Source organism: Entelurus aequoreus, linkage group LG10, assembly GCF_033978785.1.
Source record: "Entelurus aequoreus isolate RoL-2023_Sb linkage group LG10, RoL_Eaeq_v1.1, whole genome shotgun sequence".
Lineage (NCBI taxonomy): Eukaryota > Metazoa > Chordata > Actinopteri > Syngnathiformes > Syngnathidae > Entelurus > Entelurus aequoreus.
Window position 1 is genome coordinate 6,192,927 of NC_084740.1, and position 14,326 is coordinate 6,207,252.

Sequence of the window (14,326 nt, forward strand, 5' to 3'; positions counted from 1 at the left end):
TTTTCTATTGTTTAATATTGTTAATGTTGCACCCGTCATAGTGACAACACTGTTATTGTTAATGTTACACCCGTCATAGTGACGTCACTGTTATTTTCTATTGTTTAATATTGTTAATGTTGCACCCGTCATAGTGACAACACTGTGTACTGTCGTGTTTGTTATGTTGTACATACATGGGATGGTTTAATATTGTTAATGTTAGCAGTATTATTGCTAATAATGATAATAATAAGTGTAACTTATTTATTGAAGGTCAAACAATAGATGACTTAATGTTGATGTTTATGTGCGCACATTGATTGAACTCCGGGTCCTGTGTTTACGTAGGCCAGGTCCCTAAGTCTTGGATGGCGAGCTGTAGATCGGCCTTGAGCCTGAGCCCAAGGATCTCCACCTCTCAACCCCTGAACTCCACCTGCTCTGGTCGGGCCGGTAGGCGGCTTATAGCCGAACCCCTTGCCTCGCATCTCATTACTCTGCAGCCCTATGCACTACCTCATACACACCCTGCCCATAAACTGAACTGTCACTACAAACTGCCATATCCACAACCCCAACCCTGGGACCCCATTTTGAAAATTACTAGCGCCAACACTGCTGTCAACAGAGGAGAAAAATGCTTTATTTAAATAAATATATTATTTATAAAGCAAGTTCGAGTATCATTGGCAAATGTTCATCTAGTCCCCGCCTTGGCACGCATATATGTCCTCTTTTTGGGATTTCAGAATATGGTCAGCCTATTTTAAAGTCATGTTGATAGTAGGCTAATATAGACACTTACATCATGTGTTGCCTTCATTATAACACTTATATTATGCTTTTAAAGTCATTTTGATAGTAGGCTATTATAGCTAATATAGACACTTACATCATGTGTTGCCTTCATTATAACACTTATATTATGCTTTTAAAGTCATGTTGATAGTAGGCTAATATAGACACTTACATCATGTGTTGTCTTCATTATAACACTTATATTATGCTTTTAAAGTCATTTTGATAGTAGGCTAATATAGACACTTACATCAAGTGTTGTCTTCATTATAACACTTATATAAGGCTTTTAAAGTCATGTTGATAGTAGGCTAATATAGACACTTACATCATGTGTTGTCTTCATTATAACACTTATATTATGCTTTTAAAGTCATTTTGATAGTAGGCTAATATAGACACTTACATCAAGTGTTGCCTTCATTATAACACTTATATAAGGTGTTTCATTTTTTGCGGCTCCAGACAGTTTTTTTGGGGGTTATTTTTGTTCCAATATGGCTCTTTCAACATTTTGTGTTGCCGACCCCTGCGTTAGAATGTCTCAGATTCACACCATTGGAGGCACAACAGTACAGCATCAGCCGAAGACCCGGGTAGAACATGAAAAGTGCATTTACACGTCACACCCCTCTACTGCTTTGTGACATTTACAAAGTGGAGAGGAATAATAAAAGAGGGGAAAAAGAGATAATGGGAATAGACAGGCAAACTAACATGATTCAGGATGAACTCTGTGAATGTGCCAAGCAATAAGAAATTAACCTCCCGTGGAGAGAAAAGCTCCTCGGACCAATTGTCTGCTGCAATGTTTGATTCCACTGTGCTGCCGGGCGCAGCAGCTCAGGACAAGAGCCAGGTAATAGGTGGAAGCAGACAAGAGCCAGGTAATAGGTGGAAGCAGACAGGCTATGTTGGAAAATGTCAGCAGATAATTACAGTGACTTCTGCATTACACAACAGCTAAGCTTCACTTACACAGGACTTTTCAACAAACTTCTGTGTCCCAAAAACGGACCTAAATTTAATGTGTGGATATAGTGACTGAATAGTTATTTTATGGGGAAAAATCAAAGATATAAAAGAGTTAAAAGTGGTAAATTGCAATAAAAAAAGCAGTACACCCAATGTGTAGTCTGCATTACAACTGGTTGCATCCCTCGTTACTGGTGCGTGTGTGTGTGTGTGTGTGTGTGTGTGTGTGTGTGTGTGTGTGTGTGTGTGTGTGTGTGTGTGTGTGTGTGTGTGTGTGTGTGTGTGTGTGTGTGTGTGTGTGTGTGTGTGTGAGGGAGTGACCGGAAGAAAAACTCCTGACTCGCTTGGGGAAAGTGTCTAGGTGCCCACGATATGACAACCCATCCATCTTCTTCAGCCGGTTTTTTCGAAGTCAGAGGTCGGCAACCCAAACTGTTGACCAAAAACACACCCGAAAAAATCTGTCCGGATCCGCAAAAAATTAAAAGCCTTATATAAGTGTTATAATGAAAGCAACACATGATGTAAGTGTCTATATTAGCTATATTAGCCTACTATCAAAATGACTTTAAAAGTCTTATATAAGTGTTATAATGAAAGCAACACATGACGTAAGTGTCTATATTAGCTATATTAGCCTACTATCAAAATGACTTTAAAAGTCTTATATAAGTGTTATAATGAAGGCAACACATGACGTAAGTGTCTATATTAGCTATAATAGCCTACTATCAAAATGACTTCAAAAGTCTTATATAAGTGTTTTAATGAAGGCAACACATGACGTAAGTGTCTATATTAGCTGTATTAGCCTACTATCAAAATGACTTTAAAAGCCTTATATAAGTGTTATAATGAAGGCAACACATGACGTAAGTGTCTATATTAGCCGTATTAGCCTACTATCAAAATGACTTTAAAAGCCTTATATAAGTGTTATAATGAAGGCAACACATGACGTAAGTGTCTATATTAGCTGTATTAGCCTACTATCAAAATGACTTTAAAAGTCTTATATAAGTGTTATAATGAAGGCAACACATGACGTAAGTGTCTATATTAGCTATATTAACCTACTATCAAAATGACTTTAAAAGTCTTATATAAGTGTTATAATGAAGGCAACACATGACGTAAGTGTCTATATTAGCTATATTAGCCTACTATCAAAATGACTTTAAAAGCCTTATATAAGTGTTATAATGAAGGCAACACATGACGTAAGTGTCTATATTAGCTATATTAGCCTACTATCAAAATGACTTTAAAAGCCTTATATAAGTGTTATAATGAAAGCAACACATGACGTAAGTGTCTATATTAGCTATATTAGCCTACTATCAAAATGACTTTAAAAGTCTTATATAAGTGTTATAATGAAGGCAACACATGACGTAAGTGTCTATATTAGCTATAATAGCCTACTATCAAAATGACTTCAAAAGTCTTATATAAGTGTTATAATGAAGGCAACACATGACGTAAGTGTCTATATTAGCTATAATAGCCTACTATCAAAATGACTTCAAAATTCTTATATAAGTGTTATAATGAAGGCAACACATGATGTAAGTGTCTATATTAGCTATAATAGCCTACTATCAAAATGACTTCAAAATTCTTATATAAGTGTTATAATGAAGGCAACACATGATGTAAGTGTCTATATTAGCTATCATAGCCTACTATCAAAATGACTTCAAAATTCTTATATAAGTGTTATAATGAAGGCAACACATGACGTAAGTGTCTATATTAGCTGTATTAGCCTACTATCAAAATGACTTCAAAATTCTTATATAAGTGTTATAATGAAGGCAACACATGATGTAAGTGTCTATATTAGCTATAATAGCCTACTATCAAAATGACTTCAAAATTCTTATATAAGTGTTATAATGAAGGCAACACATGATGTAAGTGTCTATATTAGCTATAATAGCCTACTATCAAAATGACTTCAAAATTCTTATATAAGTGTTATAATGAAGGCAACACATGACGTAAGTGTCTATATTAGCTATATTAGCCTACTATCAAAATTACTTTAAAAGCCTTATATAAGTGTTATAATGAAGGCAACACATGACATAAGTGTCTATATTAGCTATATTAGCCTGCTATCAAAATGACTTTAAAAGTCTTATATAAGTGTTATAATGAAGACAACACATATTATAGCTAATATAGACACTTACGTCATGTGTTGCCTTCATTATAACACTTATATAAGACTTTTAAAGTCATTTTGTCTATATTAGCCTACTATCAAAATGACTTTAAAAGCCTTATATAAGTGTTATACTGAAGGCAACACATGAGAGCAGAATAGTTGGCAGTAAACGTCGCGGCCTCAAAGCAAAGTTTCTCCCCTCCCAGCCTGTGTTGGACGGAGAGAGAAAGGTGTACCGTACTGTAGCTAAACCCTCCACAAGGTTCTGCAGCCCCGAGCGAGGGTGCTGGTGCTCCAGGATCTTGAGCCCAGGCTCATCTCCAATTCAAAACACACACAAATAACACGGCCGTGATGAGCGACCCCATCAAAGTGAGAACAGGCCACTTTGCACAACGCGAGGGGCTCGCGCAGGCTGGAGTTAACGTTTCCAATCGCCTCTGCATCCTGCTCATGATTGGGTGCAAATGAGGAGAGGCAGTCATTAATTCCGCGCGCTGGGTGGGGATGGTGGAGTGGTGGATGTGGGGGGTGAGGGGGGCGATTTGGGCACACATGACTGGCTGATAAATTTGCGCTCGTTCCAGCAGCTGTCTGGAAGAGTAAAGTGCGAGGAAGTCTGCACATGGCCGCATCGCAACATGTTGAGTGGAGTGTTGGGAGGCCGAGAATACTCACACCACTATAGATCATACTTGCCAACCTTGAGACCTCCAATATCGGGAGGTGGAGGGTGGGGGGGGAGTGGTTGGGGGCGGGGGGCGTGGTTGGGGGCGTGGTTATTTACAGCTAGAATTCACCAACTCGAGTATTTCATATATATTTCATATATTATATATATATATATGTATGAAATACTTGACTTTCAGTGAATTCTAGCTATATATATATATATATATATATATATATATATATATATATATATATATATATATATATATATATATATATATATAATATATATATTTATTTTATTTACATAGAAAAAAAACAAAAAAACTTGAATTTCAGTGTTCCGGTGGCTATCCATTAGATGGCAGTATTGTCCTGTTTAACTTCTCCGTTCATGATGAGTATATCATTTCGGCCACCGTGTTCAATGGAGAAGTCTGTTCTACAAAGTTCTGTTCCAAGTCTGTTCTAAAAGCCCTAGATGTTATGACGTCATCGGGAAGGCAAGCTGTTTATATCGTGGGAAAGCGGACGTGAGAACAGGCTGTCCCCACTCAGTCTCAGGTCCGCATTGAGCTGCAGGGGGCGTGGCCTCCAGCTCCGGCTGAATACCGGGAGTTTGTCGGGAGAAAATCTCTGCCGGGAGGTTGTCGGGAGAGGCGCTGAATACCGGGTTTCTCCCGCTAAAAACGGGAGGGTTGGCAAGTATGCTATAGATCAGTGGCCCCCAAACACCGGGCCGCGCAAGAAATAAAAAAAATAAAAAATAAATAAAAAAAATGTGGCTTGTTGATGCAGTACAGCCTGAGGGATGGAAGGTCACGGGCTTAGCTGCTTACGTGCAGTGATTTCTCCAGATTCTCTGAACCCTTTGATGATATTACGGAGCGTAGATGGTGAAATCCCTCAATTCCTTGCAATAGCTGCTTGAGAAAGGTTTTTCTTAAACTGTTCAACAATTTGCTCACGCATTTGTTGACAAAGTGGTGACCCTCGCCCCATCCTTGTTTGTGAATGACTGAGCATTTCATGGAATCTACTTTTATACCCAATCATGGCACCCACCTGTTCCCAATTAGCCTGCACACCTGTGGGATGTTCCAAATAAGTGTTTGATGAGCATTCCTCAACTTTATCAGTATTTATTGCCACCTTTCCCAACTTCTTTGTCACGTGTTGCTGGCATCAAATTCTAAAGTTAATGATTAATTGCAACAAAAAAAAAAGTCTATCAGTTTGAACATGAAATATGTTGTCTTTGTAGCATATTCAACTGAATATGGCTTGAAAAGGATTTGCAAATCATTGTATTCCGTTTATATTTACATCTTACACAATTTCCCAACTCATATGGAAACGGGGTTTGTAACATGTTTATGTGTGTATTGCATGGAGGTTTTTCCCCACTCCAGACTAGGCCCCCTTAGGAGCCCAGTCGAGATTGTATTTTCTTACTCATCTTCTTCCCCAGCGTTTGACCTTTTTTCCCATCTTTTACGGGGCGCCTCGTGGCGACCCATCAGTGTTCCTGTTCTGTAACCCTGTACACTGTTTGCTTGTCTCATCTTGAACGGGTTTGTGCTGAAAACAAAGTTCCCTTGTACTTGTTGCAATGACAATAAAGTCCTATCTGATCTAAAGTTGACCAATTTGCGCAAAAGTGGAGGGAACTCGGACTTACATCTGAGGTTCAAGCACCTTACAAAAAGAAGTTGGCTCTCGCTTTGATGCAGATTATTTTTTTTGGAACATCAAAAGCAGGACATCCAGCGTGCATTCGCAACCTCTCCAGAAACAAGCAGCGCCACAGACATCATTAACAATAAACGTTAGGTCTCAGAGGCTGCCTTTTTTCCTCCTTCTGTCATTAGACGCCGATCGTCACCATCAAACTCTTCTTAAAGATATTCACAACGGCCATTGAGTTTTTTGGGGGTTTTAATTGGAACGGGCTACGTTTCCTCGGGAAGGTTTCAAAAGTGTTGCAGCCCCGACAGGACATCGTGCGCACACCTTGTTTAATGATTGGGTAAGACAAAAAGATGGCAACCCGAGAGAAAGCCTGCTATTAAAAAGCACGATCAGAACCACACTCGACGAGAAGTTGATTTGATCCCACTTAGTGGGCTGGCACTATGAGGAAAAAGCATGAAAGGAGTGTGTGGAAAAGCCTTGGAAGTTGTTTCAGAAGCTTTAATTAGAAGTTCAGGTAAAGGAGCAAACTGTGATTTGTAATACCACCTCAGAATGTTTGGTGGAAAAGTCCTTGAACTTAAAGCAGGGGTGTCCAAACTTTTTCCACTGAGGGCCGCACATTGAAAAATCAAAGCTAGCAGGGACCATTTTGATATTTTTTATTTCAAAAACCAATACAATGTACACTACCGTTCAAAAGTTTGGGGTCACCCAAACAATTTTGTGGAATAGCCTTCATTTCTAAGAACAAGAATAGACTGTCGAGTTTCAGATGAAAGTTCTCTTTTTCTGGCCATTTTGAGCGTTTAATTGACCCCACAAATGTGATGCTCCAGAAACTCAATCTGCTCAAAGGAAGGTCAGTTTTGTAGCTTCTGTAAGGAGCTAAACTGTTTTCAGATGTGTGAACATGATTGCACAAGGGTTTTCTAATCATCAATTAGCCTTCTGAGCCAATGAGCAAACACATTGTACCATTAGAACACTGGAGTGATAGTTGCTGGAAATGGGCCTCTATACACTTATGTAGATATTGCACCAAAAACCAGACATTTGCAGCTAGAATAGTCATTTAGCACATTAGCGATGTATAGAGTGTATTTCTTTCAAGTTAAGACTAGTTTAAAGTTATCTTCATTGAAAAGTACAGTGCTTTTCCTTAAAAAATAAGGACATTTCAATGTGACCCCAAACTTTTGAACGGTAGTGTATGTATAAAAAATATACATTTAGGCTTCCACTCAGGCTTGATCCCGGGGACCCCAAAGGGTTTTGGTCCAAAAAATATTTAAAAAAATGTGTCATTATTCAGTATTATTATTTGTGTTATTATTCAAGTTTTTGAATCTCTAGATCAACATTAGGTCTATCTGTCAATATAACATTTTTTAAAGATTTAAATTGTATGCTCTTTTTGTCAAAGAAAACCCTTTTTTTTAATGAAAAAAGCACCTTTTCTTTGAACTGTTTAGTAACCAAAGGCGACGGCTGTTTACGACCCCCCTTCCTTTAGAACAGGGCCGCATTCTGAAAAATCAAAGTAAGCGGGGGCCATTTTGATATTTTTTATTTTAAAAACCAATACAATATATGTATAAAAAATATACTTTAGGCTTCCACTCAGGCTTGATCCCGGGGACCCCAAAGGGTTTTGGTCCAAAAAATATTTTAAAAAATGTGTCATTATTCAGTATTATTATTTGTGTTATTATTCAAGTTTTTAAATCTCTAGATCAACATTAGGTCTATCTGTCAATATAACATTTTTTCAAGATTTAAATTGTATGCTCTTTTTGTCAAAGAAAACCCTTTTTTTAATGAAAAAAAACACGAAATATGCAATATGTTCACCCCAATAAAATTTTTAAGTGGGATATTTGAGATTATATAATAATTGGAGCCTTGAAAAGGTCAATAACTCATAACACCATTGATTTTAATTCATTATTATTTTTTGAGCAATGACACTTAAAAACTAATCACACTAAAATTGTAGGGGATCCAAAAGGGTCCCACTCATTAAAGTGTTAAAAAATAAATTATTATAATTTTTTTTTTTTTTACTGTTTACTTTTAACACAATAATCTCAAGATCAACTTCAGATCTGTCAATTACAAGTTTTATTGTTGTTTATGTTTTTTGTTTGTTCGTTTTAGGCTCATTTTTTTACATGGCAAACAGAAAATGTGCAACATTTTCCCCAAAAAATATCTCAAAATATTTAATGTGACGTAATTGGAGCCTTGAATGGGTCAATAATTCATAATGACATTGATTTTGATTAATTATTATTTTTTAAAGAAATAAACTTTGTGTTATTAGAGTAAACATTGCTACATTTTCTTGTTACATTTCACCTGTTTGCTCTTTAAATACCACTTATCATGTTTTTTATTTTTTTCAATCATATTTTTAAAATGTGCCGTGGGGCCGTTAAAAAATGACCTGCGGGCCGCACTTTGGACACCCCTGACTTAAAGCAACAACACGGGGGGGAAAGTACACCTTCCGTGAACTTCTTCCTTCACGCCGACTTCAGTGAAACACAGACTAGACATGCTTGGATATCAGTTTTTGCTGTGGACTTGAACCTGGGCACCTTTGTTGTTCAAGTAAAGTAACAATGATTGCCACACACACACTAGGTGTCAGAATAACTGTATCTAAGTTATCACAAAACGTTGTGTTTCAAAGAGTTCCCGGCGGGCAGACAAAAAAAGCTGTCTTTGATCTTACCAATCAAAAGGCTAGTAAAACTCCACTGTGTAGGATGGGAAGCGACATGAAGGTGTCGGTTTCTTTTATGTATTGTAATCCACAGGACAATTTTGTCTTGACCCGAGATCTACAAAGCAGAGAGGAAGCACCTTTTCTTTGAACTGTTTAGTAACCAAAGGCGACGGCTGTTTACGACCCCCCTTCCTTTAGAACAGGGCCGCATTCTGAAAAATCAAAGCAAGAGGGGGCCATTTTGATATGTTTTATTTTAAAAACCAATACAACATACAGTGAGGCAAAAAAGTATTTAGTCAGCCACCCATTGATTGTCAATGGGTGGCTGACTAAATACTTTTTTGCCCCACTGTATGTATAAAACATATACATTTAGGCCTCCATTCAGGCTTGATCCCGGGGACCCCAAAGGGTTTTGGTCAAAAAAATATTAAAAAATGTGTCATTATTCAGTATTATTATTTTTTATAATTATTCAAGTTTTAAATCTCTAGATCAACATTAGGTCTATCTGTCAAAATAACGCTTTTAAAGATTTAAGTTGTATGCCCTTGTTAAAGAAAACCATGTTTTTTTATGGAAAAAATACAAAATATGCAATATTTTCGCACAGTAAAATTTTTAAATGGAATATTTGAGATTATATAATAATTGGAGCCTTAAAAAGGTCAATAACTCATAACATTGATTTTAATTAATTATTATTTTTTGAGCAATGACACTTAAAAACAAATCACACTAAAATAATTTTAGTGTTAAAAAATAAATTATATATATTTTTTTTACTGTTTATTTTTAACACAATAATCTCGAGATCAACTTCAGATCTATCCGTCAATTATACGTTTTATTGTTGTTTATGTTTTTCGTTTGTTCGTTTTAGGCCCTTCTTTATTTAAAAAACAGCTCAGTTTTTTTATATGGCAAACACAAAATATGCAACATTTTCCCCAAAAATATCTCAGATGTGACGTAATTGGAGCCTTGAATAGGTCAATAATTCATAATGACATTGATTTTGATTCATTATTATTTTTTAAAGAAAGAAACAGCCTGCATGGCAGCTTTGTGTGATTAGAGTAAACATTGCAACATTTTCTTGTTACATTTCACCTGTTTGCTCTTTTATACCACTTATCATGTTTTTAATTTTTGTAATTCGTATTTTTAAAATGTGCCGTGGGGCCGTTAAAAAATTACCTGCGGGCCACAAGTGGCCCCCGGGCCGCACTTTGGACACCCCTGCTTTAGAAACCGCCGTGTAATCAGGGAAAGTCCAAATAAAAGAGGAGGCGTACAATCTTTCGCCAGAGTGTGGCGGGAGACTCTACAAAGAGTACAGCCCAGACGTTTCTCCTCAATTGAGCTAAATTGAATTCTGTCTGTTTAATTCCTTGCTTCTATGTCTGTTTAATAAATGTCATCAGTGTTTGAACCTGACACTAGGTGTGGTGAAATGTGTCCTCTGTTTTTGACCCATCCCCTTGTTCCACCCCATAAGAGGTGAGGGGAGCAGTGGGCAGCAGCAGTGGCCACGCCCGGGAATCATTTTTGGTGATTTAACCCCCAATTCCAACGCTTGATGCTGAGTGCCAAGCAGGGAGGTAATGGCTCCCATTGTTATAGTTTTTGGTATGACTCGGCCGGGGTTTGAACTCTATCTTTATTGTCATTGTACAACGAAATAGCAAGCAAACTAATTTAGTGCAAATTCATAGTAAACTAATTTATTATTATTCATAATAAACAAAAAAAACCCTACTATAACCCGCAATGGTCGAGAAAAGTTTCCAATAAAAGACCATCATCGGAAAAGCGAACGACACCGACTGGTATGAAAACACCCGGAACCGGAATGGCTGATAAACTTAGTAATTGTGAATAATATACAATTAGGAAGGGGATTCATATGGCCCCATTCTTCTCAGTTTACCTGACACCTGAAACGTGACGAATTAGGGGCGGTTCCACTATCCACTTTAGCCACCAGATGGCAGTAGAGTGTTGAATATGTAAAAAAAAAAAATTTGGGGGGCAATTCCAACTTTGACCACAGCGTCAATTGCCGTGTAGAGTGGCACTTTCCATCATTTTAAGCAGACTGCATTGCAAAACGATCAACCCCCACTCTGCCCCTTACGCGAGATCCACCCAGGAATGGGGTAGTATGAATCCCTCCCCTAACTGTATCAATCAATCAATCAAAAATTGTACAACGAAACTGCAAGCAAACTAATTTAGTGCAAACTCATAATAAACTAAGTCATTATTAATCATAATAAACAAAAAAAAACAACTACTATAATCCGTCGATGGTCGAGAAAAGTTTCCAATAAAAGATGAACGACACCGACTGGAATTGCTGATAAACGTAGTAATTGTGAATAATATACAATTAGGAAGGGGATTCATATGGCCCCATTCTTCTCAGTTTACCTGACACCTGAAACGTGACGAATTAGGGGCGGCTCCACTATCCACTTTAGCCACCAGATGGCAGTAGAGTGTTGAATATCTTCAAATTTTTGGGGGGGAAATTCCAACTTTGACCACAGCGTCAATTGCCGTGTAGAGTGGCACTTTCCATCATTTTAAGCAGACTGCATTGCAAAACAATCAACCCCCACTCTGCCCCTTACGCGAGATCCACCCAGGAATGGGGTTGTATGAATCCCTCCCCTAACTGTATCAATCAATCAATCAAAAATTGTACAACGAAACTGCAAGCAAACTAATTTAGTGCAATTTCATAATAAACTAATTTATTATTAATCATAATAAACAAAACAAAAAAAACTACTATAATCCGTCGATGGTCGAGAAAAGTTTCCAATAAAAGATGAACGACACCGACTGGAATCGCTGATAAACTTAGTGATTGTGAATAATATACAATTAGGAAGGGGATTCATATGGCCCCATTCTTCTCAGTTTACCTGACACCTGAAACGTGACGAATTAGGGGCGGTTCCACTATCCACTTTAGCCACCAGATGGCAGTAGAGTGTTGAATATCTTCAAATTTTTTGGGGGGAAATTCCAACTTTGACCACAGCGTCAATTGCCGTGTAGAGTGGCACTTTCCATCATTTTAAGCAGACTGCATTGCAAAACAATCAACCCCCACTCTGCCCCTTACGCGAGATCCACCCAGGAATGGGATTGTATGAATCCCTCCCCTAACTGTATCAATCAATCAATCAAAAATTGTACAATGAAACTGCAAGCAAACTAATTTAGTGCAATTTCATAATAAACTAATTTATTATTAATCATAATAAACAACAAAAAAAAAACTACTATAATCCGTCGATGGTCGAGAAAAGTTTCCAATAAAAGATGAACGACACCGACTGGAATCGCTGATAAACGTAGTAATTGTGAATAATATACAATTAGGAAGGGGATTCATATGGCTTTACCTGACACCTGAAACGTGACGAATTAGGGGCGGTTCCACTATCCACTTTAGCCACCAGATGGCAGTAGAGTGTTGAATATGTAAAAAAAAAAAATTTGGCGGGTAATTCCAACTTTCACCACAGCGTCAATTGCCGTGTAGAGTGGCACTTTCCATCATTTTAAGCAGACTGCATTGCAAAGTAAATAACCCCCACTCTGCCCCTTACGCGAGATCCACCCAGGAATGGGGTTGTATGAATCCCTCCCCTAACTGTATCAATCAAGCAATCAAAAATTGTACAACGAAACTGCAAGCAAACTAATTTAGTGCAAATTCATAATAAACTAATTTATTATTAATCATAATAAACAAACAAAAAAAACCTACTATAATCCGTCGATGGTCGAGAAAAGTTTCCAATAAAAGATGAACGACACCGACTGGAATCGCTGATAAACGTAGTAATTGTGAATAATATACAATTAGGAAGTGGATTCATATGGCTTTACCTGACACCTGAAACGTGACGAATTAGGGGCGGTTCCACTATCCACTTTAGCCACCAGATGGCAGTAGAGTGTTGAATATCTTCAAATTTTTGGGGGGGGAATTCCAACTTTGACCACAGCGTCAATTGCCGTGTAGAGTGGCACTTTCCATCATTTTAAGCAGACTGCATTGCAAAATAAATAACCCCCACTCTGCCCCTTACGCGAGATCTACCCATTTTTTTTTCATTTTTTTTTTTCTCATTTATTTATTTATTTCAGGCAATGACATAAAAAAATAATCATAAAAAAAAAAAAGTACAAAGTTGACAACACATACTAATATAAACTAATATAGTGCAAAAGGTAATGTACAGTATGTAATGCATGATTGTCCAGTTTTGCCTGAATGCGGTTATATGAATCCCTCCCCTAACTGTAGACAGTTTTAAAACAGATGTGTTCTGTTCAATTCTTTGAAAAATGTAACTGTGAGGAAGCTGCAAACAGGCCCTTTAACTGTTGACACTGGTATTCCCCAGTAGCGTTTTCACGAATATAAAACGGTTACTTACTTATTTACTTAGATGTTCCCATGGCCGGTAATTATGCACACATATTATCTGAGGTACAAATAAGCAAAGTTTGTTCTGCTAACTATTTGTATTGATGTCTTTGCTAGTGAGGAATGGGTACTGGACCAGTAAGTATTAACTACACAAACATTGGTTTTGTGACTTTGTAGGAAAAACAAAACAAAATAAGGGGCCAGACAATATTCTGAACATCATAGAATTTTCAATAAAAGTAACTGTATTCAAGTGGTGTGTGGAAAAAAGAGAACATCATCCAATGGTAATGCAGTAAGCGTAGATGAAAGTGGGAAAAACATGATGAGTAAAAAGCAACACAAAAAAAAAAGAGTACCTGTGACGGTTTCAGCAGCTCCTGATGCAGCATGCAAGGGAAAGAAAAGTAGAGAAGAAGAAGTTTTACGAGCAAGCAGAGAAACACTTTGCATCCTGGCTAATATAAATTACTCATTTCAACAGACCGTTCCAATATGCTAATCACGCCATTTCCACCATTTAAAAAAACATCAGCGGCATCATAACACACATTTTAGCCCGTATTATCCACAGGTGTGCACAATTTCTCTTCTGGGTGTTATGTTAATGTGAAATGAACACAGGGGACGCCAGAGCCACCTCCTCCACCTCCACCTCCACCTCCGTCGTCTATGTGGTGAGGAAGAAGGCACCCACTCGGAACACTGCCCACCCAAACTGGCACCTTGCTCGCGACAATGGACGCCTTCTCAAGTTCCTGCAGCAGTGCTCACGGGTTTGCTATGTCCTTTAAATCAGGCCTGGGCAATTATTTTCACTCGGGGGCCAAATTTAGAG

At 37.7% G+C, this 14,326-nt stretch overlaps 1 protein-coding gene across 8 annotated transcripts in view; it reads right to left on the reverse strand.

The window, feature by feature from the left end:
• Nucleotides 1-14,326, reverse strand: part of cadm1b (cell adhesion molecule 1b) — a 621,285-nt gene that overhangs the window by 205,813 nt on the left and 401,146 nt on the right. For 6 of the 8 annotated variants that reach the window (XM_062059918.1, XM_062059920.1, XM_062059919.1 and 3 more), the window contains one exon: nt 13,848-13,868. The exons of the other annotated variants lie outside the window; for them this stretch is intronic. In XM_062059918.1, coding sequence (XP_061915902.1) covers nt 13,848-13,868 — 21 coding nt within the window. The remainder of the gene's footprint in view (nt 1-13,847; nt 13,869-14,326) is intronic. 8 annotated transcript variants of the gene reach the window in all.